The following is a 25,990-nucleotide window of genomic DNA, read 5'->3' on the forward strand; positions in this document are numbered from 1 at the left end:
TAAACAGGGAAACAAATGGCTGGGTACAGAGCGGGGCATGCCGGGACTACGGGGGCCGGCGAGGCCCAGCGCTCGGGACGCGGGAAGAGCCCGGAAGCGGCGCGGGATGACCGCGTCACTTCCTGGCAGCCGCGCCGGGAGTGGGGGAGCAACATGCCCAAGTGAGTGAGGCCGGGCCGGGCCTGGGGGGCCGCAGCCGGAGGCTCCTCGGGGCCCGCGCTCCCGCCTGGTGCAGGGGGATGAATCTTCTCGGAAAGACCCTGCTCACCCCCGGTAGCCTAGGGGGGAGGCGGGGAGACGTGCACCTTATAGACTAGCTCGATCTTATGCTGATGGGGACATGCATAGAAAACTTCTCATCCCCTTTCTGTGTGTTGACCCATCACATCAGTAACTGATCGAGGCGTCTGTAATCTCATACTGCTCTGAGGTACCGGTGGTCATTAATCATTTTCCTAACTTTAATGTGTTGCTTTGGATTTCCCTCCCCGCCCACTCCCCACCCCTTTCTATAGGTTTTATTGCGACTACTGTGATACCTACCTCACCCATGACTCTGTAAGTACCATGTTCTTCAGCGCTTTTGAGTTCAGTACAACCTGTGTTTTTTTTCACATGGGGGAGCAGGTAACCCGTTTAGGTTGCAGTGGGCTGTGAAAAAAAATGTTCAGAACATTTCAGTCAGCTGGGTGCTGCAGGTTTTCCTCCGAAGGGTGCCTCCGCTGAGGTGGAACACGTCCATGGTCCCACAAGCTGATCGGGGACATGATGCCCTTTGAATTAAAAGCAGCAGCGAGCAGCTGATGCATTTCAACGGTTCTGCACAGCTCTGCTATATATGCCCTCGGTGAACTTGCAAGCCCGTCCCCTTTGCAGAAGGGGTCGGAAACTAGCCCTGCAAAGGCTGGTTTCTGCTGTATCTGTTTTTAGAGGCAATCGTTTGTTTCAGTTTTTTTCCTCCTGTGAAAAACGGTACTGGATATAATGGCGGGGATTCCGAACCTTTCTATGCTGAGGACCGGAAGTGACCGCGGACCAGCAAACTGGACGAGCAGGGATTGACTTATCATGGGCAGACAATCAACCCTCCTTTATACACAGTATAAAGAAAGGTTGGCTGCTAGTCTGCAGTTTGGGCCGCGGTCACTTTCAGTTTGAGGTAGCCAACCCTCCTGTGGACTGGCAACCAACCTTTTGTGGCCCAATACTGGACCACAGCCCGGTGGTTGGGAATCCCTGATATAACAGTTTTTAGGATATTTTGGGGGACAATGTACAAGAAAATATAATGAGCAAAAGCATACTATTTCATTTGAAGGGTGGAAATACTGGTATCCCTGAGACCAGTAATTGTGGTTACTTAAACTGAAGACTAGAAGGAACCTTCTGGGGTCATCAAACCCAGTCTTTTTGCTATTGCAGGTAATCAAGTAGCTCAGAATATGGGTGTGTGGTTTTGCTTTTGTTTTTTGGTTTTGTTTTTTTTATGAAGAACAGCTGTGAAAAAGTGTATGTGGGCAAAATGTTTTCCGTGCGATTTAGTGTGACAGCACTTCTTAGGGAAAGCTATTGCTTCGGTAAATCAACTTGAACAAACCTGTGACAACCTCTGGTTCCAGCTCAGAAACAAGGAATCTCTACTCTGGTTTGGCACAGCTCTGTAAATAAATTGGCTTATTTTCTAGAATAGTGCTTCCCAAACTTTTTCCTCAGCGTCGCCTCATTTCCACAGACCCCTCTCCTCCTCCCTACCTGCAAACCAATCCACTGATGTTACGACCCCAATTGGGGTCGTGACCCACAGTTTGGGAACAGCTATTCTAGAATATTCATCTTAATAGGAAAAAGTTACTTAAAAGGTGAGTGTTAATGGAAACAAATATACAGGAATTTTAAAACATTACGGGGTTCATCTGGCCTGTTTGTTGGAGTGGCTAAAGATTTCTCAGTGCCATGGAAGTTAATTCTCTTGAATTGCTGTTTAGTGACCACATGGGGGACTATTACATCATTCACAAATGCAAAGCTTTACTTCATACTTAAGTCTAAGCATGTATGGTTTTTTGAAAACAGGTATTGGATGATACCAGTGTTATGGCTCCAGGTGCTGTAGTTAAATATTTAGTGTTACGTGTTCTGGTTTTTGTATACGCAAGGTAAGGATTTGTCATGTTTATTTAGTGCACGGATAACAGTATCTTTTATCTCTTGCAGCCGTCTGTAAGAAAGACTCACTGTAGTGGCCGTAAACACAAAGAGAATGTGAAAGATTACTATCAAAAATGGATGGAAGAACAAGCTCAGAGCCTGATTGATAAAACAAGTAAGATGAACAATCCCACTAGCTGTACTGTTTCATGGAACAGTTTTCCTCTGGCATCCTTGCATTGGCTAACAATACGTTGAAGTAGGCATTGGCAATCTAGGGGTTGAATCTGGTCTGCAAGAAGATTTACCTCCAGCCCACAGTGGCAATGTGGTGGTTGCGTTCACTCTGATCCTATTTGCCACATCCAGTGATTGTGCTCTGTGTTGAGGGGGTCCGCTGATGTTCTACAGTTATAGCCAGGTTGCAAGAAGCAGCTCACTCTTCTTAAAGGCTGTCATCCTTTGCTTCAGAATGCGATTTACTGTGGCAGACAGTGGCAGCTCCAAACACTCAGCACTGGTCTGTCAAATGGAAACAGTGTTGCTCTATTTGCATGGCTTTGTGGGTGGGCTAATTGCCACTTTGTCTCATATACTAATTAGCCTGATTGCAGTGCCACAGAAGCAGATGGTAGTACTTTGATTTCAGGATGTAGCTTACAGGGAGCAGTGTAGTGTGCTTGAGCACTACAGCTAGCCTGATTTGAGTCTGTAGTGTAGACATACCGTGAGTGTCCAGACTGGGTGTTAGTGAATAGGAGATAGTTTGGAACCTTGTTCTGTCATTGCTCCGAGTGTGGAGCTTTCTTTTGAAGTTGATGGGCATTTCATGCATGATGTGGCTGTAACACTGGGCTCTCAGATCAAGGATCTTATCCAGTTATCAGTTTTAAGAGGTAAATCTCCATTATTTTAATGGAGGCTTTCTTCTGAAAGCTACTAGCGTGAGATGTTAAAATAGGTATGTCCAGAGTCCTTGCTGTAGAAGAACTTCCTAAATAAATAACTGGTAGTTCTTACTGGTCTGCCGGAGATTGGTGCTTTTTGAGCTCTCTCCTGGTGTGAGAGGATTGCAGCACTTCTGCACTTGACTTTATGCTTCCCTTTCTTTAGATGGGAGAGATTTATTTGCCCCAGCAAACCTTTATTACTGTTACTGATTTTCCTTGTCAACTTTGTTCTGCTTTCAGACGTTTCTAGTTTTTATGGCAATTGGGTTTCTGACCAGGGCTCAGTTTGGCAACTTGCCTAAAAATCTCAATTCAGTGTTTTGAGCATCTCCACCCAGTTAGGCACTGGTTTTTGTCCGTAAGCATGAGAGGTTACGTTTTTGGCCTAACAGCAATGTAACTGCATGTTACTTAAGGCTAGAAGGAACCTTCTGGGGTCATCAAACCCAGTCTTTTTGCTATTGCAGGTAATCGGGTAACTCAGAACGTGGGTGTGCGTGGCTTTGTTTTTGTTTGTGGGGGGGGGGTTGTAAATTTATTCAGCTTCTCTTAAACAGGTGGGTTTCTTTCTGCCTTTCCTGTCTTGTATTCATAATCTATTTTGAGAATTTAATTCCTCTGGTTAGAAACAGTCTTCGGATTTCCAGCTTAATCTAATTCATGATCTGTTTGTATCGTTTTGTTCTCATGCTAGCATCATCCTCAGCTTTAAGTTTTGGTGTATTTGCAAAACAACATCCTTTCTCCGCCTTCTGTTTTCTAGGCTGAACAAGCCAGGCTTACCATGTTCTTAATCATTTTAATCCTTCTTGCACCTATTCCACTTTCATTACATTTTTTCTTGTATGTGGGTGACCAAAATTGTAAGCATTTTTTTTTTCTGGTGTCTTGTGCAGAGGCAGCGGTGCATTTCCTCTTCCTAATGGAAATGCCTGGTCTGCAGCCTTGAATGTCGTTAGTCTTTTTCACTGCTACATTATGTGGCTCGTAATCCTCCTGTGATTGACTAAAACTATTCTGGAGCTCTGTTGCTTCCAACTGATGAGACCCCAGTTCGCAGAAAAGATTCTTGTGCATTTGGATTAACAAGTTCAAGAAATTCTGAACATATGTAGGATATACATATTTTGGTTTTGGGGAGTAGGAGGGAAGACTCCTGTTATGAGAACTATGCACCGTTCCTGCCAACAAACTGACTGACTGGTTTTCTCCTGTTATTTCCTAGCCGCTGCATTTCAGCAAGGCAAAATCCCACCTACTCCGTTCTCGGCTCCGCCTCCAGCAGGAGCCATGATACCGCCTCCTCCCAGCATTCGTAAGTTTGAATGTTTGATTTGTCCAGTTTGGGACTAGCAGAACAGCACTAGATTTCATTGTTGGGTGTTTCTCAGTTAATTTAAACTTAGCAAGAAATGTTCTTTGGCCATAGGTGGTATGAAGTACTTGATAAATTTGAAGCATTCTCTGAGCCTGATAACTAAGTAACTGCTTGTTGCACAAAATTGCCTATAAAATAGACTGCCACCCTGAGTGCTGAAAGTCTAATGAAACCACTTTAGAAATTTTACTTTTGCGGTACAAGGGAGATCAGTGAAATAGGCTTTGCTTTCCACTTCACAGGGGAAATGATTGAGGTCTTTGCCTAGTAAAGAATCTTGTCCTAGGATAGACTGCTTGCATTTGTTAGGTAAACACCATCAAGGAATGGCTTCTGGTATTGACTTCATATTTACCTTTTGCCTCTGAAAAGCAAACTCTCTAAACTGTGAATTTAGTGTGAGATGTTGTAGGACAATCTGAAAGGTGTAACTGAAGCTATAGAACAATAAGTAAGTCTTTATTGGCAAGGATTTTGCATTGCCTTCACGTTTACTAGCCTAATACAAAATTACGTACATGTGACCAGTTATATGCACATTCCACCAGCTGGCCCTCCGCGACCTGGTATGATGCCAGCTCCCCATATGGGTGGACCTCCAATGATGCCAATGATGGGCCCACCTCCACCAGGAATGATGCCAGTTGGACCTGGTAAGTCGTGCCCTTCAGGAATGTGACTTCTGATCTTATTCCTCCTTCCTTGAATGCTAGAGGGCTAGATTAGTAGGGCATTTGGAATACATTTTCAGCGCTTCATTTTCTTGTTTCACTGCAGAGAGTGATTGTAAATGATGGTATGGAATATTCTTACTGAGTAACTGCAACGTGTCGTATTTATTGGCAGGCATTTTAGCTATAAATTCAAAGCATTGAAAGGTCTCTGTTACCTCAGGATAAGGGCTTAAGGTGAAGAAGAGGTTAGCTGGGTTCGTACTTGGGTGAGAGACCTTCAACATCTGTATTGTTGTGGCTTTTCACTCTCCGTGCATATTGGGCTGCTGGCTTCATGGTGGGGAATGGCTCCATTCAGACAAGATGTAAAACTGACATCCCTAGCAACTTCTGATTATTCAAGTTCTCAAAGTTATTTGTTGCAAGGCTAGTTGTCAATTGTAGTGTTCAGATCAAATTCTTGTTATGGTAATAGAACTATTTCCATAGTCCTTTTTGCGTTTAGTACAATTGCATGCAGTTTGCCTGGTACCTCTGCAACACCTTTTTCCAAAATGCTTATATTTTTAAACAGTATATTTTATAAGTCTGCATGGTGTGAAGCTGTGTGTACTTCTAAATATCTGCATTGGGATAGACTGGTTTTGACATTGGGTAATTAGGTTCCTGTGTGTATGAAGCTTGTAGAATAATTTTGAGATCTTTAGGAATATCAGAGGAAGGTAGGGTGTCTTTCTTAAGACTTCAAAAATGGCCAGAGAATTTGTTAAGTCATGATGTTTCATCCTGGTGTTGAGCATACTGGTATGGGAAAGGTTGTCAGGGCATTTCTTATTTCATTTGCTATTACTTTGACATTCAGAGGACTAAAACTCTCCATACATGAGCAGTAGTGAAATGTCTTTAGTGATGTTCTTGCCAGCAGTAGAGAAAAGTGGTATCCAATTAAGGGTTCAGTATTGGGGACACAATGTGTGGATTTTGTCTGACATGTTAGCTTTGTTTGCACTAGTTCAGGTTGGGGACCAACTAGTTAAGCAGCAGCTCTACAGAAAAGGAGCTGGGGGTTAGAGTGGACAAGAAGCTGAATGGAAGCCAGCAGTGTGCCCTTGTTGTGAAGAAAGCTAACAGCACTCTGGGCTGCATTAGTAGAAGCATTGCCAGCAGGTCAAGGGAAGGGATTATTCCCCTCTGGGCACTGGTGAGGCCACATCTGGAGTGCTGTGTCCAGTTTTGGGCCCCCCACTACAGAAAGGATGTGGACAAATTGGAGAGAGTCCAGCAGAAGGCAATGAAAATGGGGCACATGACTTGTAAGGAGAGGCTGAAGGAAATGGGTTTATTTAGTGGTTTTGTTTAAAAAAACAAAACCAAAAAAAAAAAACACACACTAAAAAAACTAAACAAAAAAAAGCCAAGCTTGAGAGAGTCCAAAGAAGATCCACCCATACGATCAGTCTTAGAAGGCAAGCCATGTGAGGAAAGTCTGAGGGATCTGGGACTCTTCAGGCTGAGGGAAAGAAGGCTGAGAAGGGATCTGGTAGCAGCTTATGGCTACAGTAGGGGAGTACATTATGGGCTCGGTGAGCAACGGTTCACCAGGGCACCCGAGGGGAAAACCAGATGCAATGGCCACAAACTCCTGGAAGATCAATTCAGGCTCAGCATTAGTAAAAACTTCTTGACAGTGTCCAGACTGTGGGATAAGCTCCCTCCAGAGGTGGTGCAATCACCTACCCTGGAAATCTTCAAGCGGAGACTAGACAGTCACCTTGTTGGGGTCACTTGACCCCAGTTGTCTTTCCTGCTTGGTGCAGCGGGGCTGGACCTGATGCTCTTCCAAGGTCCCTTCTGGCCTTACAATCGATGAATCTAGTCTGCAGGAGAGAAGACTGAGGGCGGGGATTTGATAGCAGCCTTTACTACCTGAGAGGTGGTTCCAAAGGGGATGCAGGTAGACTGTTCTTAGTGGTGATGGATGACAGAGCAAGGAGCAATGGTCTCAAGTTGCAACAAGGGAGGCTTAAGATGGACATGAGGAAAACCTTTCTCACGAGGAGGGTGGTGAAGCACTGGAACAGGTTACATAGAGAGGTGGTGGAATTTCCATCCTTGGAGGTTTTTAAGGAGGGCTTGACAAAGCCCTGGCTAGAATGATCTAGTTGGGGCTGGTCCTGTTTTGAGCAGGGGATTGGACTGGATGTCCTCCTGAGGTCCCTTCCAGCCCTCATTTTCTATCATTATCACTGAGTAATGGCAGATGGGGTGGTAACCAGCTCTTCTGAGTGCACTTTAGAAATGGTGCTTGGTAATGATTCATGGTTTCATTTCTGGTAGTGGAGTCATAGAATTGTAGAAAGAAGCACTGGAAGGGACCTAATAAGATCATCAAGTCCGGTCCCCTGCCATGGGCAGGAAGTAATTAGGCTCAAACGAGCTCAATGAGGTATTTGTCCAGCCTCCTTTTAAAGACCGCCAGAGATGGTGACTACCACCTCTGCTGGAAATGTGTTCCAGATTCTAATTACCTGTACAGAAAATAAGTTTTTTCCTTATGTCCAGGCAAAACTCTTTCTTGATTAGCTTGTGGCCATTAGCTTGTGTCCGCATCTTCAGGTGGGGGTGGGAGGGCTTTCCTGAAAAGCTGCTCGCCTAGGTCCTGGTGTTCTCCCTTGACATATTTGTAAGGGGCTATCAAGTCACTTCTCAGACTTCTTTTGCTCAGGCTGAACAGACCTAGATCCCAAAGTCTTTCCTCATAGGGCCTGTCCCCCAAGGTCTTGATTATGCTGGTGGCCCTTCTCTGCACCCTTTTAAGCTTGTCCACATCCTTCTTGAAGTGTGGTGACCAGAACTGGACGCAGTACTCCAGCTGTGGCCTCACTGACGCCGAGTAGAGGGGAAAGGAGCACATCTGGATCTGCTGGCAACACACCTGCTGATGCACGCCAAAGTTCTATTTGATCTGTTGGCGACTTCGTCGCACTGGTGGCTCATATTCATCTTCTGGTCGATTGTCACCCCTAGGTCCCTTTCGGATGCAGTGCCAGCCAGTGGACCACCACCCATCGTATAGACATGGTGAGGGTTCTTCCTACCCAGATGAAGGACCCGGCATTTGTCCCTGTTGAACCTCATCTGGTTTTGTTCAGCCCATAGGACCAGCCTGTCAAGGTCGTCCTGAATCCTTGACCTGTCCTCTGATGTGCCCGCTTGTCACAGTTTGGTATCGTCCGCAAACTTAATCATTGCATTTTTTTCACTCCTTCGTCCAAGTCATTAGTAAAGATATTAAAAAGCATGGGCCCAAGCACTGATCCCAGGGGTACACCACTGGAAATGGCCTTCCAGGATGAGGCCACCCCATCAATCAAGACTCACTGGGATTGGCTGCTGAGCCAGTTCCCTACCCACCTCACTGTAGTCTGGTCTAGGCCAGAACTCTCCAACTTGACTGAAAGAGATGAGATGTAAATTTAGCCATTTGATACAACATTTAATTGGAAGATGTCAGAGCATTCTCCCAGGCTTGCCATGTGTCAATTGGTTTATATGTTTTTATGGTTGAATAAAATGAGTTATCCAGAAGCATGAGTTTTCAAAGCTAGAAAAGGAATCGGGAATGGAGACTCCTGCATTTTGTAACTTCAGGGAAAGCTACTCCTCCCTTTAATGTGTAGATGAACCTTTCTCAATCCATGGGTTGTGGCCTAAAAATAGGTTGTGAGGATATCTGAAAGGGTCACAAACAAACTTAAGTGGATCAGTAAACTTTAAAAGTGTGTTCTCTTTTAAAGGAGAAAACCATGGGGAAACTAGGTTTTCCCTTGCAGGCTGGCAGGGTTCCAGCCTGCTGGGTGCTGGGGCCTGGGGGCGCAAGGCCAGCAGGTTGCAAGTGAGGGGCACGAGCAGGGCCAGGGGGCTGTTTTCTTCTTAAACTATTTACTGGCTCAGGACTGGCCATCAAAGTTTACAAATGGGTCCTGGTACAAAAAAGTTTGAGAACCACTGCTGTAGATCACAAGATCATTGGTTCTTTTTGTAAATTCATAAATGAGTTTCTCCAAGTAGAGACAATTAGACCTCTTGCAGTAATGCAACACTTGAATTGATGTCAGAGTGCCCTATTTCAATGCTTTTGCTACTGCTTTATTTTTCTAGCTCCAGGGATGAGGCCGCCTATGGGAGGACACATGCCAATGATGCCGGGCCCGCCAATGATGAGACCTCCATCCAGACCTATGATGGTGCCAACCAGGCCAGGAATGACCCGTCCTGACAGATAAAGGTGGAAGCTGAGCTTCTGTTTTCCCTTTTTGTTTCTGATTTTTTTTGTGTTCTTCCTACAGTGCTACCTACAACTCCAGGATTTTGTGTTAAAACAGTGAGCTGAAAAGACCTGCCACCTCTTCAGTTTGCAAAAGGCCTGATAGGGGCACCTAGATCAGGACTGACTCATTGTAACTGTTTTTCCCCATTTGAAATGTAACAATAAAAGGTTGATACTGGTTTAGATACAGAGAGTCTAATGTGATTTGCTGCCTGTTGCTTTCTTGGGTAGAATGAGATGTGTAGGTCCCTGCTGCCCCCTCACCTGTAGTTCACAGCTCTTACCCCTATGCCCATGGCATTCTTAAATATTAAGATGTTCTCTGCAACACAAAATGCCTTTTATAAGATTATGAATGCAGCTTTGTTTTAATAAAAACATGACACATGAAAGGACTGCAGTAGTATCTCTAATTATCAGGGAGTCTGCACTGTGCAATAACCCTTAGTTGCTGCTGAGTAAGATACATTTTTATAAAATGGGCACACCTTTCCAGAGCGTAGCCCAAGGGACATGTAGCTGTTGTTTTTTTGCAGTAAATTATTCTTTCTTTGTTTTTTTGTTTGTTTGTTTTTGTCTCCTGGTGTGTGTGTGGGGGGCGGGTGCTTGAAATGACAGTCTGTGTTATTCCTGTTATGTGGATAAGCAGTTTGGTCACTAGAGCTGGTGAAGCAGCAACCACTGGTTGGCATTAGATGTGTTCCTTCAAATGAGAAAAGACTTCTAGGACAGATGCAGGGCCCTTTAGCTATAATAAAATGGTTTGGCCATGAGGAGTCTGTTAGAGTAGTGCATTGCGCTAAGACAGGTTGTTTTCCCATATTCAGATGGAACTGTCCTGCGTATACTTTGCCTACAGCATAACTTTTTTTTACTTGTATTTCAATATTCAGATCCAGACACCTTTGCATTTTACCAGAAAGCATTTGATCAGCAGCACCACATCTGTTCTATTGTTGTTGCTTGCTATGACAGGGCATGGCAGGAAAATAATTGCTTGCGTCGTGGGAGCATAGCAAAAGTTATGTTCTTTGACTCTAGTCACTTTTTTGGAAACCGACAGACAAAGGACAGTTGAGTTAAGGAGCTGGTTCTAAAAGTATCGGTCCTTGGTGGATTGTGGTTCTGAGAAGTGAAACTGTTCACAACTTGGTCTGTTTCTAGAAACACTGAATCGGCAAGTGTGGAAGAAGAGGAAAAACTCTGTGGTCTGTAGATTGTTCCATATTAATAGTTCAATGTTACAGCTTTGATGGAACTCCCCAAGCTGGACACTCTCTGCAGGTGTTGATGTTCCAGGTGCCAGTAGGCTAGGTCTGGGAGTTCTCAAGCATCCCTTGAGGTGAACTTGTAAAACTGTCCCTACCCATGATTTCTTCTACATGTTTCTGCCACACAAACTCTGTCTCTTCCTCTTTACGAGAATGGAACTGTGCAGCCCCAGACCTACCAGGACTGGCTCTGCCAAGACCCCCCTTGGTAACTTGCGCACAACCGTTCCTGGAATTGACCGTTGTAGGTTTCAAGGCTGCTTTGCAGGGAATGTGATGGAGAAGGAGTAGACTTTCAGGTGTTCTAAATGTTATTACTACTTGCGCCAGCACCAGGAACATACAGACCTTGACAAAATTACCAGTTAAAAAAATACCTATGCACTTTTCCCTGCCTCAGATTGATCCTACTCCTTCATGTAAAACCTAAGACTATCCACCTCTGTGGCCTCCTGCGTAGGGCTTCCTTTTTGGAAGGTGGAGTCTTCCCCTCCTCTGAACACCAATATCCGCTGCTCTTTCTCTTCCACTGCTTCCTGGGATACCGTCTTATAACTTCCAGTCACCTTTAGTCATATGACTCCTGATCAATCACAGCATATGATCATAGTTCCCAGCTGGGTGTACTGCTCTTTAGTTATCTTGGGGTTCAGACATGGAAAACTGGTTTGTCCAGGATGACTACCATCCTGCTATACAAGTGCACTCCATTAAAATGTAGAATCAAATTTGATGGCACTATGACAAGTATAAGAATGCTTCCTGTTGCCTTTTGGTAAGGAGGCAATTAAGGTCCAGGTTTAAATAATTTACTCCGGCATGTGTGCAGGCTCCAATATGAAATAAACACACATTCATGCATTCACCAAACTGCCACACCTCACTATGAAGAAACTCTCCTTTACAAACTATGCAGCCATTCCATGGAGCCCGAGGTCCAAGAAGGCCATCTTTAGACTGATGTTTTGTGTAATACAGGTCATTCATTTTCATTTAGTTACCCTTGCGTCAAGCCCAATAAATTGACTAAAGCTAGAAAGGAACCTAGACTAAAATCCACCACACTTGTTGGTAGTTTGTTCCAAAGATTAATTGTCTTCACTCTTAGATTTCTGCTTTCTAACTTAATTTTTTTTGGCTTCAGGTTCTTTCCAGTTTTGTGTTGCTCCTGGGTAAAATGAAGGGTCCTTTATTTTTTTGCTTTCTCCCTATGAAGGTACCCAAGGTACATCTGTACGGTTGCTAATGTTGGTGGAAGGATGCTTTTGTTTCTGCTGCCTCGCCCTGTTCACACATGCCAAACCCAATGACTGCTCTTAAGAGTTCTGTTTCTGGTGGGCCTGAGAACAGCCTTGATGGATACCTGCAGCACAGCTTCACCACTGTGTATTGGAGTTGTGCATGTGAGCAGGTGCATGCAAGTGGGACATGCTTAGGAGCAGGAACCTTCAACAGCACTGAGGCCACATGGTATTGAAATAACCTTGCATACTGTAATCAAGTTACTTCTTGACCTTTTTAATAAGCTACAAACTATGAGCTCTTTAAGTCTCTTTCTGGGCACTTTCTGTAGCACTCAAATCATTTTTGTGATTGTTCTCTCCACTCTTCCCAACTTTTCTGCATTCTTTAAAAATGGGACTTGTAACAATGTACTATTCCAGTTTTGATCTCATTAAAAGCCCTATACAGCTGCTGTTTCCTTGTTGATGTGGGGATGGATCACAGGAACCCTTTTTTGCATGGGATCATGCTGAGAGGCATGTTGGGTTTCTTGATCTGTTTTGAGCTTTAATTCATTTTATTGAAAGGGAGAGAGTCCCTTTTCCCAGGTTCCCAGAATGGTTTCCCCTTTCTGGTTTGTAGTCTTTGCTCCTAGGCTCGAGTCCTTTTTTCCTTTGAATGAGGTCAGGTGATCCAGATTAACTCCTTGTGAGTGCTTGTACTTATCCCTAGTTTTTACTAATCCATTAGTCTCTGCATCAGGAACAGATTTTATCAGCGGTGATTGACCAGGATGTAAATGTTGATTAGCATCATAGCTGTTTGCACAACTTAATTAGCAATACCTCTCTCTAGGTAATTCTCTACTTCTTGAGATTACGCGGGTCACCAGATATAATCAATGTAATATGTGCTTTACTCATATGGGGCTAATTTTCTAATCAGAATGTTGTGTGAACATTGCATGATACTAAATCGAATGCTTTACATACATCTGTGTCATCTACTCCATTACCTCTGTCAATCAAACTTGCAATCTTTTCATAGGAAAAAAGTTTATTTGACAAGACCTAGTTTCTATGAAAACATGTTGACTGGTGTAAAGTATCCTAGTCTTCCCCTTTGAATCATGTAGCAGCTTATTATTCGTCTAGGATTGATGTCAGACTAGCCACCATCTCGCACGCAGGGGCCCTGATCCTCAAGCACACAAGAACAGAAGAAGGGAAAAAATAAGTTTTAGGAGTGCTAAATAGATAGATACCCCGGGAGGTATAGATAGATCCATATTATCTATAGCAGAGAGAACCTAGGTTTTAATTGCCCCATGTGACGGATATAAAAGCAGTGTAAGCTGCACAAAAGGCAAATTTATTGTTTCTCTACATAACTTGAAATCTGCTTCTTTTCAAGCTAGCTTTAAATATGGCTGGCATTGGGCTCCATAGAGTTTGGGGATTCGGCCACACAGTGAAAGTAGACAATTAATCTCTTCAACACAAATCTGTCACCTCAAGTGGATTTTTCTTGGTGGTTTCAAAGCAAGAACAGCAACAGGCAAGGATTATGGTTGGTCAATACTGACTGGTTTACAGGTCTGCTGCTATAGTCCCTGTGTGGACAAACTTCAGCTAGCATTGAGGTTGGCTTTTAAATCATCTCCAGTTTTCTCTTTCCACAGTCTTAGTTTCCAGTTGTGTAAAAAAGGAAACAGGGCGGGGGTATCTTGAGAGGTAAATTCCAAAAGGATTTAAATGGTGCTTTGCTGTCCTGTTACCCAGCTGAGCTGCAGACACTGACTTGGCATCCTTTCATCTGGGAGAGACAGTGGCTATTGCAGCCTACGGCGTGGATGGTTTGCAGTGTCCCATGTGACTGAATAGTGCGAGCCAAGATTTGCATGATCTGTGGCAGTGGCTAGAAGTGTGCGCGCCATGATTGGGTGGCCAATACTGCAGTTTGAAACAACCACCCTAATATTTTCCTCTTAGTTTAGATGTCCTTCCTCTTATTCATATCCCTTATCTTGTCACAGAGAGGCATGTGACAGGAGAGTGACTGATCAAATGTGGCATAAAATGGACACTTTTCATAAAACAACCAGTAATAGATGTGTTATCATGTTTTTGGTGCCATTTTGGCAGGCAGAGCACAAAAAATAAAGTACAGCAAACAACCCTGTTTCAAGTATTTTGTAATCCACACATTGAACCTTTGTGCTGTAACAAGAAATTGCTAAGTGGAACTGATTGGCCTCTTTTGCTGTTCAGTCTGAGTACAGCCCAAAAGATAAACACGGTGGCATAGAGCAGGCAGTTTAAAGTTACAAGTTCTTTCCATTTTCATGATCTCAGCTGTTATCAGCTAAAGGTGAAGCTGTTCTAAGGAGTAAACACAACTTCTTTATTTAACTTGACTATCTCCTTTTGAGAGTTAGAGTATCTGCTGGCCTGAATTTGGCTTTGGAAATGAGCCCTGCAAACAGGAGGTGTGAGACTAAGCCAGTGACTTTTTGGCAATAGGAATCTCAGCTTTGTCCAAGAACGTGAATGATCAATGTTGCTAGGGATATTGCCCAAGAATCTGATTTGAACTTTGCTCTAATAGATGCAAAGACAGGAAGCAGCAAGAAGCATTGGAGGGCATCTTACAGGTCTATATCACACAGGACCCTTTTTGCTTTCTTTTTGCAGGGGAAAATTTAGCTCTCGTAATATTGATACCCTAGTGTGGCAGAGGACAATCAAACATTGAGGAGGCTGGTCTTCTGATACTTTACCAGTGATGATGGTGATGCTATTCTAGTGCTAAGCTTCTGGAAAACAGAATGCCACCTGTTCTCCATGGTCAAATTTGTTGCATTGTGTTTGTGTATAGATGTTTTCTAGAGACTAAAGGAGACGTCCGGTTTCTCTTACGAGAGCAGCTGTCCAGAGATAAAGTAATTTTTAGCATACGCAGGATGGTTTTTGTGGTTATGTCACCAGCCTGCAGTGGGAGATTCCTGACTCACCCTCATACTTTCTGCGTGCCCTCAGAAAAGTAATTCAGTCTTTGTGAATCAGTTTTGCATCTTGTAAAATGTGGCCGCTCCTATTTTGCTGTTCTTACAGGGATGCCAAAAGACTCAATTAATCAATACTGGTAAAATGCTTTGAGAGTCCCAGGTGAAAAGTGCTACAGAAGAGCAAAGGATTGTAATTAATTAATTATATAGCCTTCCCTCCAGCATGAGGGGGATACTGCACAAGATCCCCTTCTGTTTAATGCAGGGGGCCTTTTTACCCCTTGGCCTAGAGGCCATTGAAAGATCCTTTCTAAAATGAAAAAAACAATACTTACACATTTTCTGCTCCTATGTTATACATGTTTATATTGTACAAAGCTTGGATGAGCTTTTTACTAGCAGTACAAACTGGCTGGCTGGATTATTTTGCTATTCGAATCAAGGTGAAAACCATCTAAACAATCACTTTGATGGGACCAGGCCCCTGTTGAGTGACATGGCCTTTGGTGTCTAGTACAGCAGTTCTCAACCTTTTTTGTAACGGGACCCATTTGTAAACATTGATGGTGGCCCAACCCAGTGCCCCTCCCTCCTGACCTGCTGCCCCTATCTCTCCTGCTGCCCCCCACTATGCTGTGGTGCCCAAAGCACTTAAGCCCCAACTTCCAGCAGGGGGAGAGGGCAGGATCCTGGCCGTGCCCACCCAGCCTGTGGGCTGGATCCCCCTTGTAGCACTACTGAGTCTGACTGGTGGCCCTTAGCACCAGTCTGCAGTCGGGGCCCTCACCCATGCACCCACTGGGGCGCTCCAGCCATGCCCTACCACGCAGGGTTGGGCTAGGGTTGCCACTCTTTAACTCTGTTCCGGGAGGTTTTATCCTGTGATGTAATGACATGAATGACTTCACATCAGGAAGGCAGGAATACACATGACTATTACATTGAAAAAATCCACCAGATAACTGCACGAGTCCCATTCAACATTTGCCAGGTATCCAGGTTGTAGCTGTATTGATTTAGAGGAAAAGGCAATCAGGACTCATGGTAGAAATGATCTCTTTTACTAGACCAACAAGATTTTTGCAAAAATAAATAAATAAATAAATACAAAATCTTTAATTGCAAATTCTTTCATTGCAAGCTTCTGGGCTTCATCAGGCATTGGAGGAAAGATTGGAAAAGTTCTCCTGGGTTGAACTGAAAGTTTGCATTTCATAGGATTTCACAGAGGGGTCAATAGATGGCAAACTCCTCGGGGCAGGCAGTGCCTAGCTGGCGTGGAGCCTGGGAGGATCTGTGAGGATGCAAATGACATTGAACGATCTCAGGTGGTCCCAGTTGCTTCCTGCTGGACGATGTTTCATATTTTCCTATCCTATAAAATCCAAGCTTTCATTTATACCCAGGAAAACTTGCACAACCTTTTCTCCGATGGGGGTGGGTGCGCGCCTAAAGCTTGCCATTAAAAGCATGTTTCTTGCTCTTTTTTTTGCAAAAATCTAATGAAAGGAGATCACCTCTCCTAGGAGATGCAGCCTTTCATCTCGATGTGAATGAATGCCCTAGCCTGGCTCCGCAGTGTCTTGCTGCTAATTCCCGGGGGCTCCAGGTCCGTCCTGGAGGGTGGTGGCTGAGCCCGCTAGGGGGCGCTGCAGCGGCACCTCCCCCCGCCCCTCCGGGGCGCGCGGGGCGGGGCGGGGCCGGGCGGGAGGCGGCGCCGCGGTGGCGGCCGGGATGCTGGCGGAGTGCGGGCCGGCGGGGCCAGGTCCCGCGCCCCCGGCCCGGCATGGCCGGCCTCATCAAGAAGCAGATCCTGAAGCACCTGTCTAGGTGGGCCGGGCCTTCACGGGGGAGAGGCGGCGGTGGCGGCGGCTGGGCTGGGCTGGGCTGTGGTGGTGGGGCTGGTCCTGGTCCTGGTCCTACTCCTACTCGACCCCCTGAGGGCCCTGCCCGCCGGGGGATGCGGCCCCTCCGTGTGCAGGAGCCGCAGCGCGACGCTGCCGTCTCGGCTCTAGTTCCTGCCTGGGAAGGAGCGGGTCCATCCGTCCTTCCTTCAGGCGACCTCGGGTACGGCGCCGTTGCGAGCCAGCGCCTGCCCTCCTCGCCCCGTCCAGAAGTGGGGGAGACGTGCGCAGGGACACCGGGGAATGGGGCGCCGACCCCTGGGTTTGCGTGGGGGAAATAGGGGCCGACCCCTTGGTTTGCGTGGGGAGACTGGGAAATGGGACGCCGACCCCTTGGTCTGTGCAGAGCAAGTGGGACGCCGACCCCTTGGTCTGTGCAGAGCAAGTGGGACGCCGACCCCTTGGTCTGTGCAGAGCAAGTGGGACGCCGACCCCTTGGTCTGTGCAGAGCAAGTGGGACGCCGACCCCTTGGTCTGTGCAGAGCAAGTGGGACGCCGACCCCTTTGGTCTGTGCAGAGCAAGGAAATAGGGCGCCGATCCCTTGGTCTGTGCAGGGGAAATAGGCGCCGACCCCTTGGTCTGTGCATTGAGACTGGGAAATGGGACGCCGACCCCTTCGTCTCTAGCTCTTCCACAAAAAGAAAATGAACCTGTCTCCTGTCCTGTGCTGGAGGGAAGCTGAGGCACAGGGCTTGTAGGAGCGAGGGATAGAAAACCCAGTGTTTGGGGAGTCTGTGTCCTCTGCACTGTGAGCTCCAAGCTTTGGACTTCAGCCTGAAAACCCCCCCACCTTGCAGAGTTTCTAGGACCTGGAGCTTCTTCATTTTTAAATGAGCAGCCTGCTCTGCCAAACATCTGTCCGAGGCTGTGCTGTGAATCACCAGTTGCTCAGCCCTCCAGCTTTCCAGGCATCGCACCAAAAAGATGTGACACAGCCTGCTGCTAAACCTTTTAAAATGCATAAGTCCTAAACAGCAAGGTTGTCCTTAGACCAACACGGCTACAACCTGTGTCTTAAATGGCAAGGCTCTTTGAGTAGATGTGATATCTGTTGTTAGAGCAGCTGGGTATTCATTGCCAGACATCTTAAATGAATTTTCTGTTAGACCTGACAGCGCAGCTCTTGGCTGCCCTCCTCTCGCCCAGTCCCAGATCTCTGTGCTGTGTGTCATGTGCATCCAGCTCTTTGCCAGGTGGGGCTGAGGTGTTTGTAATGAGGCTGGATGGACAAGAGCATGCTGGAGCAATTAGTAATCAAAGCTCAGGAGGCCAAGTGATCCTAGATTTTGAAACTCCCAGCATTAAATGAGTCTTATTTTCTGCCCATATGTAATGCTTTATCTTTTGCGTTAGATGCATACATTTTTCTGGCTGGTATCCAATGCCCTCTCATCTTCTGGCTCTTTTGCCTTTCAGTTTCCATGCCAGGTGCTGTTAAAGCCCCTTCTTGTTCAAGACACCTCTGTTGCTTCTAAGCTAGTTGCGTATCAGTCCTCAGCTGTGCTTTTCTCTACCCTGTTCTGCGGTGTCTGAAAGCACAGTGTAAAGGTGGGAGCGGGGAGTTAGAAGTCTGGAGGAATCCTGTCTTCTGCCCCTTGTGCTGATTATTGACACTGGCTTGTGGTGTTGGCTTAGGTTAGTCAGACAGAGCCCGGCCCATCCTCTGGTTCTCTCCCATCAGATGCCTGCGCCCATGCAGATTCTCGTCGACTTAGCTGGGGCTCTGTAAAAAGCCTGCAGAATGGGGGCCTTTGTACTTTGTCTGGTCGACATGTATTGTGAAACCTACGTTCATTAGAGCCTGCTCAAGTTGCTTTGCAGAAGCAAATTATAGTAGGGGTGATGTTGTTTTTCTAATATTGCACTCCTGGTCTGCTTCCCGTCAAATACCACCCCCCTCCCGTTTTACTCCCTCTGGGTCTCTTCTCTAATTACTGGCATGTTTGCTTGTTTGAGAGAACTTTGCCACTGAATCAGTTGTCTCCTTTTATTTTCTGTTCTCAATTTGCATTCGAAATAATGCCTTGCTCTTTTTGCATCCTCCTCGCTGATTGTGAATTCTGTGTGGGGGTGGGTTTTTCCATGCTCTCTGTATTCTGGAATTTGCAAGAAAGGAAAAAGGCAAGACGCCAGCGTCAGGAAAATCCAAGGGAGTTGTGCTGTACCAAATAGTTGAGTAGCTATTGTCAGAAGAAATCACATGCACTAGCAATTGAATAATGGATGGTTACTCTGCAGTGACTGATAAGGTCAGTTTTGCTGTAGGTGACAGGGCACTTGGTTAGGAATGCATGTTAAAACACAGGATGAGTAAGTTTTGAAACAGCTTGAATTCCTAAAACAGAAAGCATCTAAGCTCTCGAATTTACTTTTTGCCATCTGTGCCATTCAATCTTCGATACTATTTTTAGATCAGAGAAACAAAATCGATCTGTTGGTTTCATATTTTAATTCTCCTGTGCTGGCACAGGACTTCAGTGTTTGGGTTGCAAGTACTACATGCGTGCTTCCATCCCAGTATAAAATTGACATTGGAGGGAATGTAGGTGCTCTTAGCAGTGAATTCTGCCTGGTGTGTGCTAGTACAGTGCTGGAGCTTGACTTGGCTTGGGCTCCTGGGGCTGTGTTGCAATATCAGTGATTCAATTCTGTTTATCAGAATTTGTGGAAATTTGTGGAAATGCACCTACTGACTTTGTTCATCTTGTGTCTATGCCACATTTGACCATTTTGTTACACGTGCTTGTGCTTGTTTATTGTACGTGTGCCTTCAAGCAGCAGGTGTTGCATAGTCTGAGGCTCTGTGCTGCAGTCACAGGTGGTTGAACCAGTGGTATAACCTCACTTCTGCATTCGTTCTTGGGAGCGTATGTAGGTGGTTGGGACATTGCCACCATTGCTGTGTTTCATCAGCCCCCGGGGGTAAGGATTTGGCTGCTGGAATGTCCATTTTTGCACTGTCAAATATTTTCTTCAGCCTTTCGTTCCGCATCTGTAGTCGTGTCTCCTTGGGTGCGGCGTCCTGCATGACTTCGGACATTTGTGTGCTGCCGGATGGTCGTACAGCAGGTGTCTTGCCTCTTCAGTTAGTCTCAGTCGTTCCATCCTGCTGGCCACTGCTCTTTGATGTCAGGCAGAGCGATGCCAGTCAGCGGGTGCACGCTGTTTAGGCTGGTAGGCTTCAGGCCTCCTGTGACGCCTCAGCAGGTACGGTTCAGAATGGGGACAGGGTGCTTAGTGTGTATGGATCTCTCCCATACAGGCCATGCATGCTCGGCAGAGGAGAAGCTGAGAGCCAGGGCAGTGGTTCGGGTGGTTGAGAGGCTAACTCCCCATTTTGAACTGGTGAGCTTATGTAGAACGTTGTTCTGAGTGCTCACCTCTTGCTTTTGTCTTTGTGATGTGTTCTTTGTATGGGGGGGTTCACCCAAGGGCGGCTCCAAGGTAAACTGGATTTGGACAGTAGGAGAGTGGAGTCCCAGGCCGTGTAATGTTGAGCTGGCCGTTGGCCTTCTGGTTTTTTAGATGGAAGGCACATGCTTGTGCTTTCACTGGGCCAGCACGTAATTAGTTTCCAACGTAGTATGAACTTAGGCCGGTTAGTGTCTCATTTAGGGGGTTTTTCAACATGGTCAAAGCCAGCGTTTTGGACTGTTATGCACAGGTCAGCTGTGTAGGTGAAACGTCTTGTTTCCAAATCAGTTGGGTGGTCATTCATATAGATGTTGTATAGCAGTGGAGCAAGCATGCTTCCTTGAAGAGGCCATTAATCTGTCGCCTCCATCTGCTTCACTTCCCATCCAATTTGACAAAAAAAAGGTCTGTTTTCAAGCAGGGTTCATATCAGCTCTGTGAGGCATTTCATTTCCAGGGTCTTGTGGTGCCGTCGTTGGTGGTCAACTGTATTATAGGCAGCTGCTAGGTTAACAAACAGAGCTCTGGCAATTTAGCCTCTTTCAAAACTGCCTTGGGTATGTTGAGTTAGATTGAGCAGCTGGCCTGTTGTTGGGGGTTTTTTTGTTTTCTTTGTTTTTTTGAGGGGGAAGCCACTCTATTCAGGGATTAGGTGTTTACCCATGTGTGGAGCAAGCTAGTTCAGTATCAGTTGTTCCTACAATTTGTGTGTGGCATAGCAGAGAGAAGGTTTGAAGCTCTTTGGGTCAGATGGATCTTTCCCTGGATTTAGAAGTGCCACTATCTGAGCGTGTTACTATATCTTGAGAATTTTTTGGCTGGCTGCGCATGAGTTGTGTAAGCAGAAGAGCCATACTCGAGTCTGGGGTCCGAATTGCTTGATTTGTTCAGTAATATGTCGTCGAGGTCGGCTGCTTTCCCAGTCTTCAGTGCGCTAATACCAGCATTCAGCTCTGTCATTTCGAAGGGGCTTGTAAAACCCAGATCTTTTGGATACTTGTACCTTTCCAGTCTGAGATTGTTTTTGGATTTGGGACTTTATCCATCGAGACAGCAGTTGAGGAGCAATTTGGTTAGTGGTGACATGATGTTGATCTACCTTTTGCAGGTTGTCACTGAGTTAACATATTGTCGCCCATGCCTTTTACTATTATGCGTCATATCAGTTGACTCAGTCAGGGTCTGCCAGGATTTCCTGCGTCGTTCTATGGTGACTAACATGAGCTCCTTGCCTGTAGCGATGGTGTTTGCAGAAAAGGGTCTAGTTCACTAGTTCATATGTTTCTTGCCTGTAGTCTTTGCATAGACCAGTGGCTCGCAAAGGGAGGCCTGGGATGTAATTTGCGGTAGCCCTACAGGAGGTACTTCCTTGCAGATTTCTGTATAGCTTTTATGAATTGGTCCTAGTTCTCAGGCAATGCTTTGATCATTTTGACTGGGGCATCAAGGTATTCTGAACAGCCTTTTCAGCTTGCCTTTTTAAGGTTGAAACATTGGTGGGATGACGCTGTTATAAGTATTGCTGTGGCTTGGATCTGAATGCCAATTGGCTGATGTTGACAAAGTGGGATAGGGTCTAATCCCATTTTATTGCTTAGCCCAGTGATGATGTTGCTGGTGAATACAAGGTCTGGGTTGTATCCTTATTTCCAGTGGCTACTGTTGAATGATTTAAGTAGTTTTGGGTCATGAATCAAACTCAGCTGGTATGTATCCGACCAGGCTTCTATTGCAGGGGTGGGCGAAATACGGCCCATGGGTCGGATGTGGCCTGCCAGGCGGTTCTATCTGGCCCACGGCCGCCCCGCCCCCCCCCCCCCCCCCCCCCAAAAAAAAAAAAGTAGAAAATTAATATTTATCTGCCCCTGGCTGCCTATCATGCGGCCCTCAATTGCCTGCCAAAACTCAGTAAGCGGCCCTCTGCCCAAAATTATTGCCCGCCCTTGTTCTACTGTTTCACTATCTTTATTGGTCTTATTGTAGGCCACTTGTGTCCTGGCGCTATAAGTCACCAGTGATCACCTGTGGCTTACTCTGCGTGATCCTTGGTGCATCTGTAAAGGCAAAACTTGTGTAAAGTGGTTTGTAGACTGAAGCGATTGTGATTATGTTGAATTTGATGGTTAGGATTTCAGTGTTGTTTTCTTCAAACTTTGCTGTAGAAATTATGACTCATCCAGTTTTAACAAATATGACACTTCCAAATGGTGTGGTTTTTCAATTGCCATAGTCATTCCAGGTATTGAAGGATGGTTATTATGAGGCCCTTGGTGCATCACTTGTAAACGCAAGACATCATGCCAAACTTTCTTACGTAGATGTAGAATTAGGTGGTTTTTTTCACCATTGAAAACCATTCAAGGTTTGCGGATAGTACTGTCAATACTTGCCCTAAGAGGGGCTTGTGTCTACTTTGGTCCCAAGGCATTATACTGGTTATAGTTGGTCCATGTGTAGGTTTTAAAATCATGGGTTGGAGCGTTAGAAGAATTCACAGGCATTATCGGACGGGGTTATGACATGAATGCTGCTGCTATGACCCCCTTGATGATTTATGTTGACCAGTAATTCTCAGCAAAGGTGATGTGAGATCCTTTTAAAGGTGGTGTGGGCTACTGTGCAATATTAATATTGCTGGGTGTGCAAACACCACCCTGCGATAAACCCAGAGATTTCAAATAAGTATCTATAGCATCCCAACCTTGCTGACCTGTTGCAGACTTCCCATGTTCTTTGCAACAGAAGAATTGCTCTATTTATGGTCAAAAACCAAATGAAAGCTAAGAGCTGACATGTTCTGGAGAGGCAGGAGTTATGGTGGACTGAAGAGGGGTGGAGGAGATGGTTTAATTGTGTGTGGAAGGCAGGACGGTTTTCATAGACATTGGGGCTGGAAAGGGCCTTGGAAGATTACAGAGTACAGCCCCCTGCCCCGGGGGCAGGAAGTCGGCAGGGATCATAGGATCGCAGCAAGATAAACATCCAGATGTCTTTTGAAGGCAGTCAGAATAGGTGCTTGAACCACCTCCGGCCTCAGTCTATTCCAAACCTTGGGGGCTCAGACAGTAAAGAAGTTCTTTCTTGTGTCCAGCCTGAAACGGTCAAGGAGGAGTTTGTCACCGTTTGACCTTGTCGTCCCTTGGGGCGCTCTGGTGAACAGACGTTCCCCCAGATCCTGGTAAGCACCCCTGATGAACTCATAGGGGGGAGATGAAGTAATAAAGTGAGAGATGCATGTTGGCAGAGGCATGGGAAAGTCAGTAGCAGCACAGGGAAAGACCAGAGAATAAACAGCATAGAGAATGAACGCTTCTCGCCAAGGACATGACAATGAAATGGTGCTGTACTGTACCACCAGCTGGCACCAACCACTGACCTAATTGCTGAGACATAGGTCATATGAACACATGGGATCACACTGTGCTGTCATTTTTTGTCTCTGCTAGTCCCATGCCTGTGAGTAGAGGCTGAAGCTGCCAGGAGCTTTTCTTTCTAGAGCTTACAAAGTACCAAGGCACAACTTCCTTGTGCTAAGTTTCACTCCCAATCCATCAACTGTGATTATCTGGTACCTAGTCCCCTCTGTTTAACTGGAACACTGGGATGGACCAATTTGGAGGGTCTTTGCTTTGGTGGGTCTGCAGGGGTAGTGGCACCTACTGAAAGACAAAGCCTTGACCTGAAGTGGAGCTGGGAGCACTTGCAGCTGTGGAAATCCAGATTGGAATGAAGTGTTTTAATGGCAGGGAGGAATTCATGTAGCCCTGAGTGGCAGTTTTTGTTGCAGTCGGTTTGTGCTGATGTCCTTCATGTCCTGTATCTTTCTCTGTGGACTTGTAAGTTGGTGAAGGGGGAGAATATGGTCAGTCTGATGAAAGGAAAAGCCCGATGGTCAGTGGTGGTTGGAAGGGGTAAAAAGGCTGTGTAGATGGTTCCATTGATCACTATAAACTTGTCATTTTCTTCTTTATCCAGCTGGCAGCAGGGACAGGAAGACTGGGCCATGGGAGAAACTGCTGGAAGTGTCTCCCATAACCTAATATTAGAGCTACATTTGATTCAGTGTAAATAAGCTGGGGTTTTAAAAGCAGAGCAAATTTATCAAATGTAAACCAGTAAGTAGCATGTATGTGGAAAGCAACACCTCCTCTAGCTCCAACTGCAGGACAAAATACTACTGCAAACCTAGGGGAAGCACTTTGATATCTGCATTTTGCTAGCAGATGGCTGCCAAATGCTTTCCTGAGTGAGCCATGTCATACAATAGTGTGTTGTAGCTGCTTCCCTTCCACTTGTAAGTGTATGGAGTTATCCCTTTCCCCAGTCAAGATTGTGTTGACTTGACCCTGTTTCACTGGCAATCACATATCATCCCTGTGGCAACTAAAGCAATTACCAATGTGGAAAAAACTCAGGAAAGCATTAATGTATCGTCTTGTTTCTTCTAATGCACTTAAGCACCTAGAAACAAGGAGTCAGCACCAGGGGAACAGCAAGAATTGTACAGGTCACGTTGGGAGCCTCTTACTTGGCACTCTGTTATCAAAGGTTCAAAACACGTTATGAGCAGTATTGAACTGTCCTCATTTGTTTTGGGGGGAGGGAGATGCAAACTTTGTTGTTCTGATTTCTCACACAAGGGTCAAATCTACATAAGATGCTTTATGGTGCAGTAGACTAATCTACTGTGCAGCAAAGCGTCTCCAGCTACACATGCAGGCACTTACTGCACGGTAAATTAACTTACTGCACAGTACATTTGCTACCTGCATATGCATGAGTTTACTACCTGTGTATTAATTGCATGTGCAGAAGTGCCCAAGGAAGCAGAATCAGCTTCTGCACGTGTAGCTTAGAGCTGGGAATAGAATAACCCAGATCTCCCAGTCCTGTTCGTAGACCACACTTTGGCTGCAGTAACAGAGAGCAGGACTTTCCATTGGAGTCTGAGGAGTTTGTACATAGCCATTTGAACATAGGGAATTTTCCCCACGTTACTCATGTGATACCAGGACATGACTGGGCAAGGAAGAATCATGCTGGATGCTGCAGACAGAAGCTATATCAGCATTACGTTAGGTTACATCAGGATATCTTCTTAGGGTATCATGTAACATTCATGCCCTTTTGCTCCTGAGAGCAATAGGGGGAATGAAACCATTGTGACTTGAACTGTGCTTCATTCAGAGTTTCAGTGAGAGGGATTTAGCTCACTTACACCATTGGAATAGACAGGTGTAACAGGTAAATCAGAACAGCTGATGCATGCTCCTCCACGATGCATTCCTCTTCCCTTTTGAAATGTTTTGACTTGCATCTATCCTCAGCCTTAGTTTTTTTTCACGTTTCAATTAGAAGCCAAGACAGCAATAACCTTGGGGAGGCATCATTTTCATCCAGAGAAGGCAGGACAGAGCAGTGTTTCTATCAGAAAAATGAGGTTTAGCCTCTGTCATTGAAGAATTATTTAGGTGGAGGAGGGACTGGCTCTAGATTCTGTGCTAGGCATGAGGGTGGATTACTTGATTGTACTGGTACAGTCCTGCAGGAGTGGAGGAAGTCCCAAAGCCTCTCTGAGCTTTCTCTTTCGTCAGTACTTTAGTTTTCTGCTTAAACCTGAACTCTGGAAATCACCATCAGAAAGGACAAGCTGCCCTCTTAAATTCCATAGTAGTTTTACTTGAATGTG

At 45.6% G+C, this 25,990-nt stretch overlaps 2 protein-coding genes across 6 annotated transcripts in view; both read left to right on the top strand.

Annotated features, from left to right (window-relative positions):
- SNRPC (small nuclear ribonucleoprotein polypeptide C) lies at positions 1-9,665 on the top strand. 3 transcript variants are annotated; one of them, XM_090026013.1, is made up of 7 exons: positions 1-161; positions 516-558; positions 2,215-2,323; positions 4,324-4,413; positions 5,025-5,129; positions 8,178-8,231; positions 9,312-9,665. In XM_090026013.1, the coding sequence occupies exons 1-7, from the start codon at positions 16-18 to the stop codon at positions 9,434-9,436; spliced, it is 672 nt and encodes a 223-aa protein (XP_089882139.1). In that variant the 5' UTR covers positions 1-15; the 3' UTR covers positions 9,437-9,665. The 3 variants fall into 3 exon arrangements, with proteins under 3 accessions (XP_089882139.1, XP_089882140.1, XP_089882141.1); XM_090026015.1 differs by lacking the exon at positions 1-161 and adding an exon at positions 168-273; XM_090026014.1 differs by lacking the exon at positions 8,178-8,231 and having other exon boundaries at positions 49-161.
- A 7,025-nt stretch (positions 9,666-16,690) lies between these two features.
- Positions 16,691-25,990, top strand: part of BLTP3A (bridge-like lipid transfer protein family member 3A) — a 48,326-nt gene continuing 39,026 nt past the window's right edge. For 2 of the 3 annotated variants that reach the window (XM_090025118.1, XM_090025120.1), the window contains exon 1: positions 16,691-16,812. In XM_090025118.1, the coding sequence (XP_089881244.1) occupies positions 16,769-16,812 (44 nt within the window). In that variant the 5' untranslated portion in view covers positions 16,691-16,768. The remainder of the gene's footprint in view (positions 16,813-25,990) is intronic. The other variant, XM_090025119.1, reaches the window with a different exon arrangement.

Source organism: Crocodylus siamensis, chromosome 13 (assembly GCF_052110815.1).
Source record: "Crocodylus siamensis isolate JL-2025a chromosome 13, ASM5211081v1, whole genome shotgun sequence".
Lineage (NCBI taxonomy): Eukaryota > Metazoa > Chordata > Crocodylia > Crocodylidae > Crocodylus > Crocodylus siamensis.

What these genes read in the sequence shown, in the direction of transcription:
- SNRPC (XM_090026013.1), top strand. Translation starts at nt 16, where the DNA reads ATGGCTGGGTACAGAGCGGGGCATGCCGGGACTACGGGGGCCGGCGAG. An exon ending in AATGATGCCAGTTGGACCTG is followed by an intron (nt 5,130 to 8,177) that starts GTAAGTCGTGCC and finishes TGTCACCCCTAG; the next exon opens with GTCCCTTTCGGATGCAGTGC. An exon ending in CCACCCATCGTATAGACATG is followed by an intron (nt 8,232 to 9,311) that starts GTGAGGGTTCTT and finishes TTATTTTTCTAG; the next exon opens with CTCCAGGGATGAGGCCGCCT.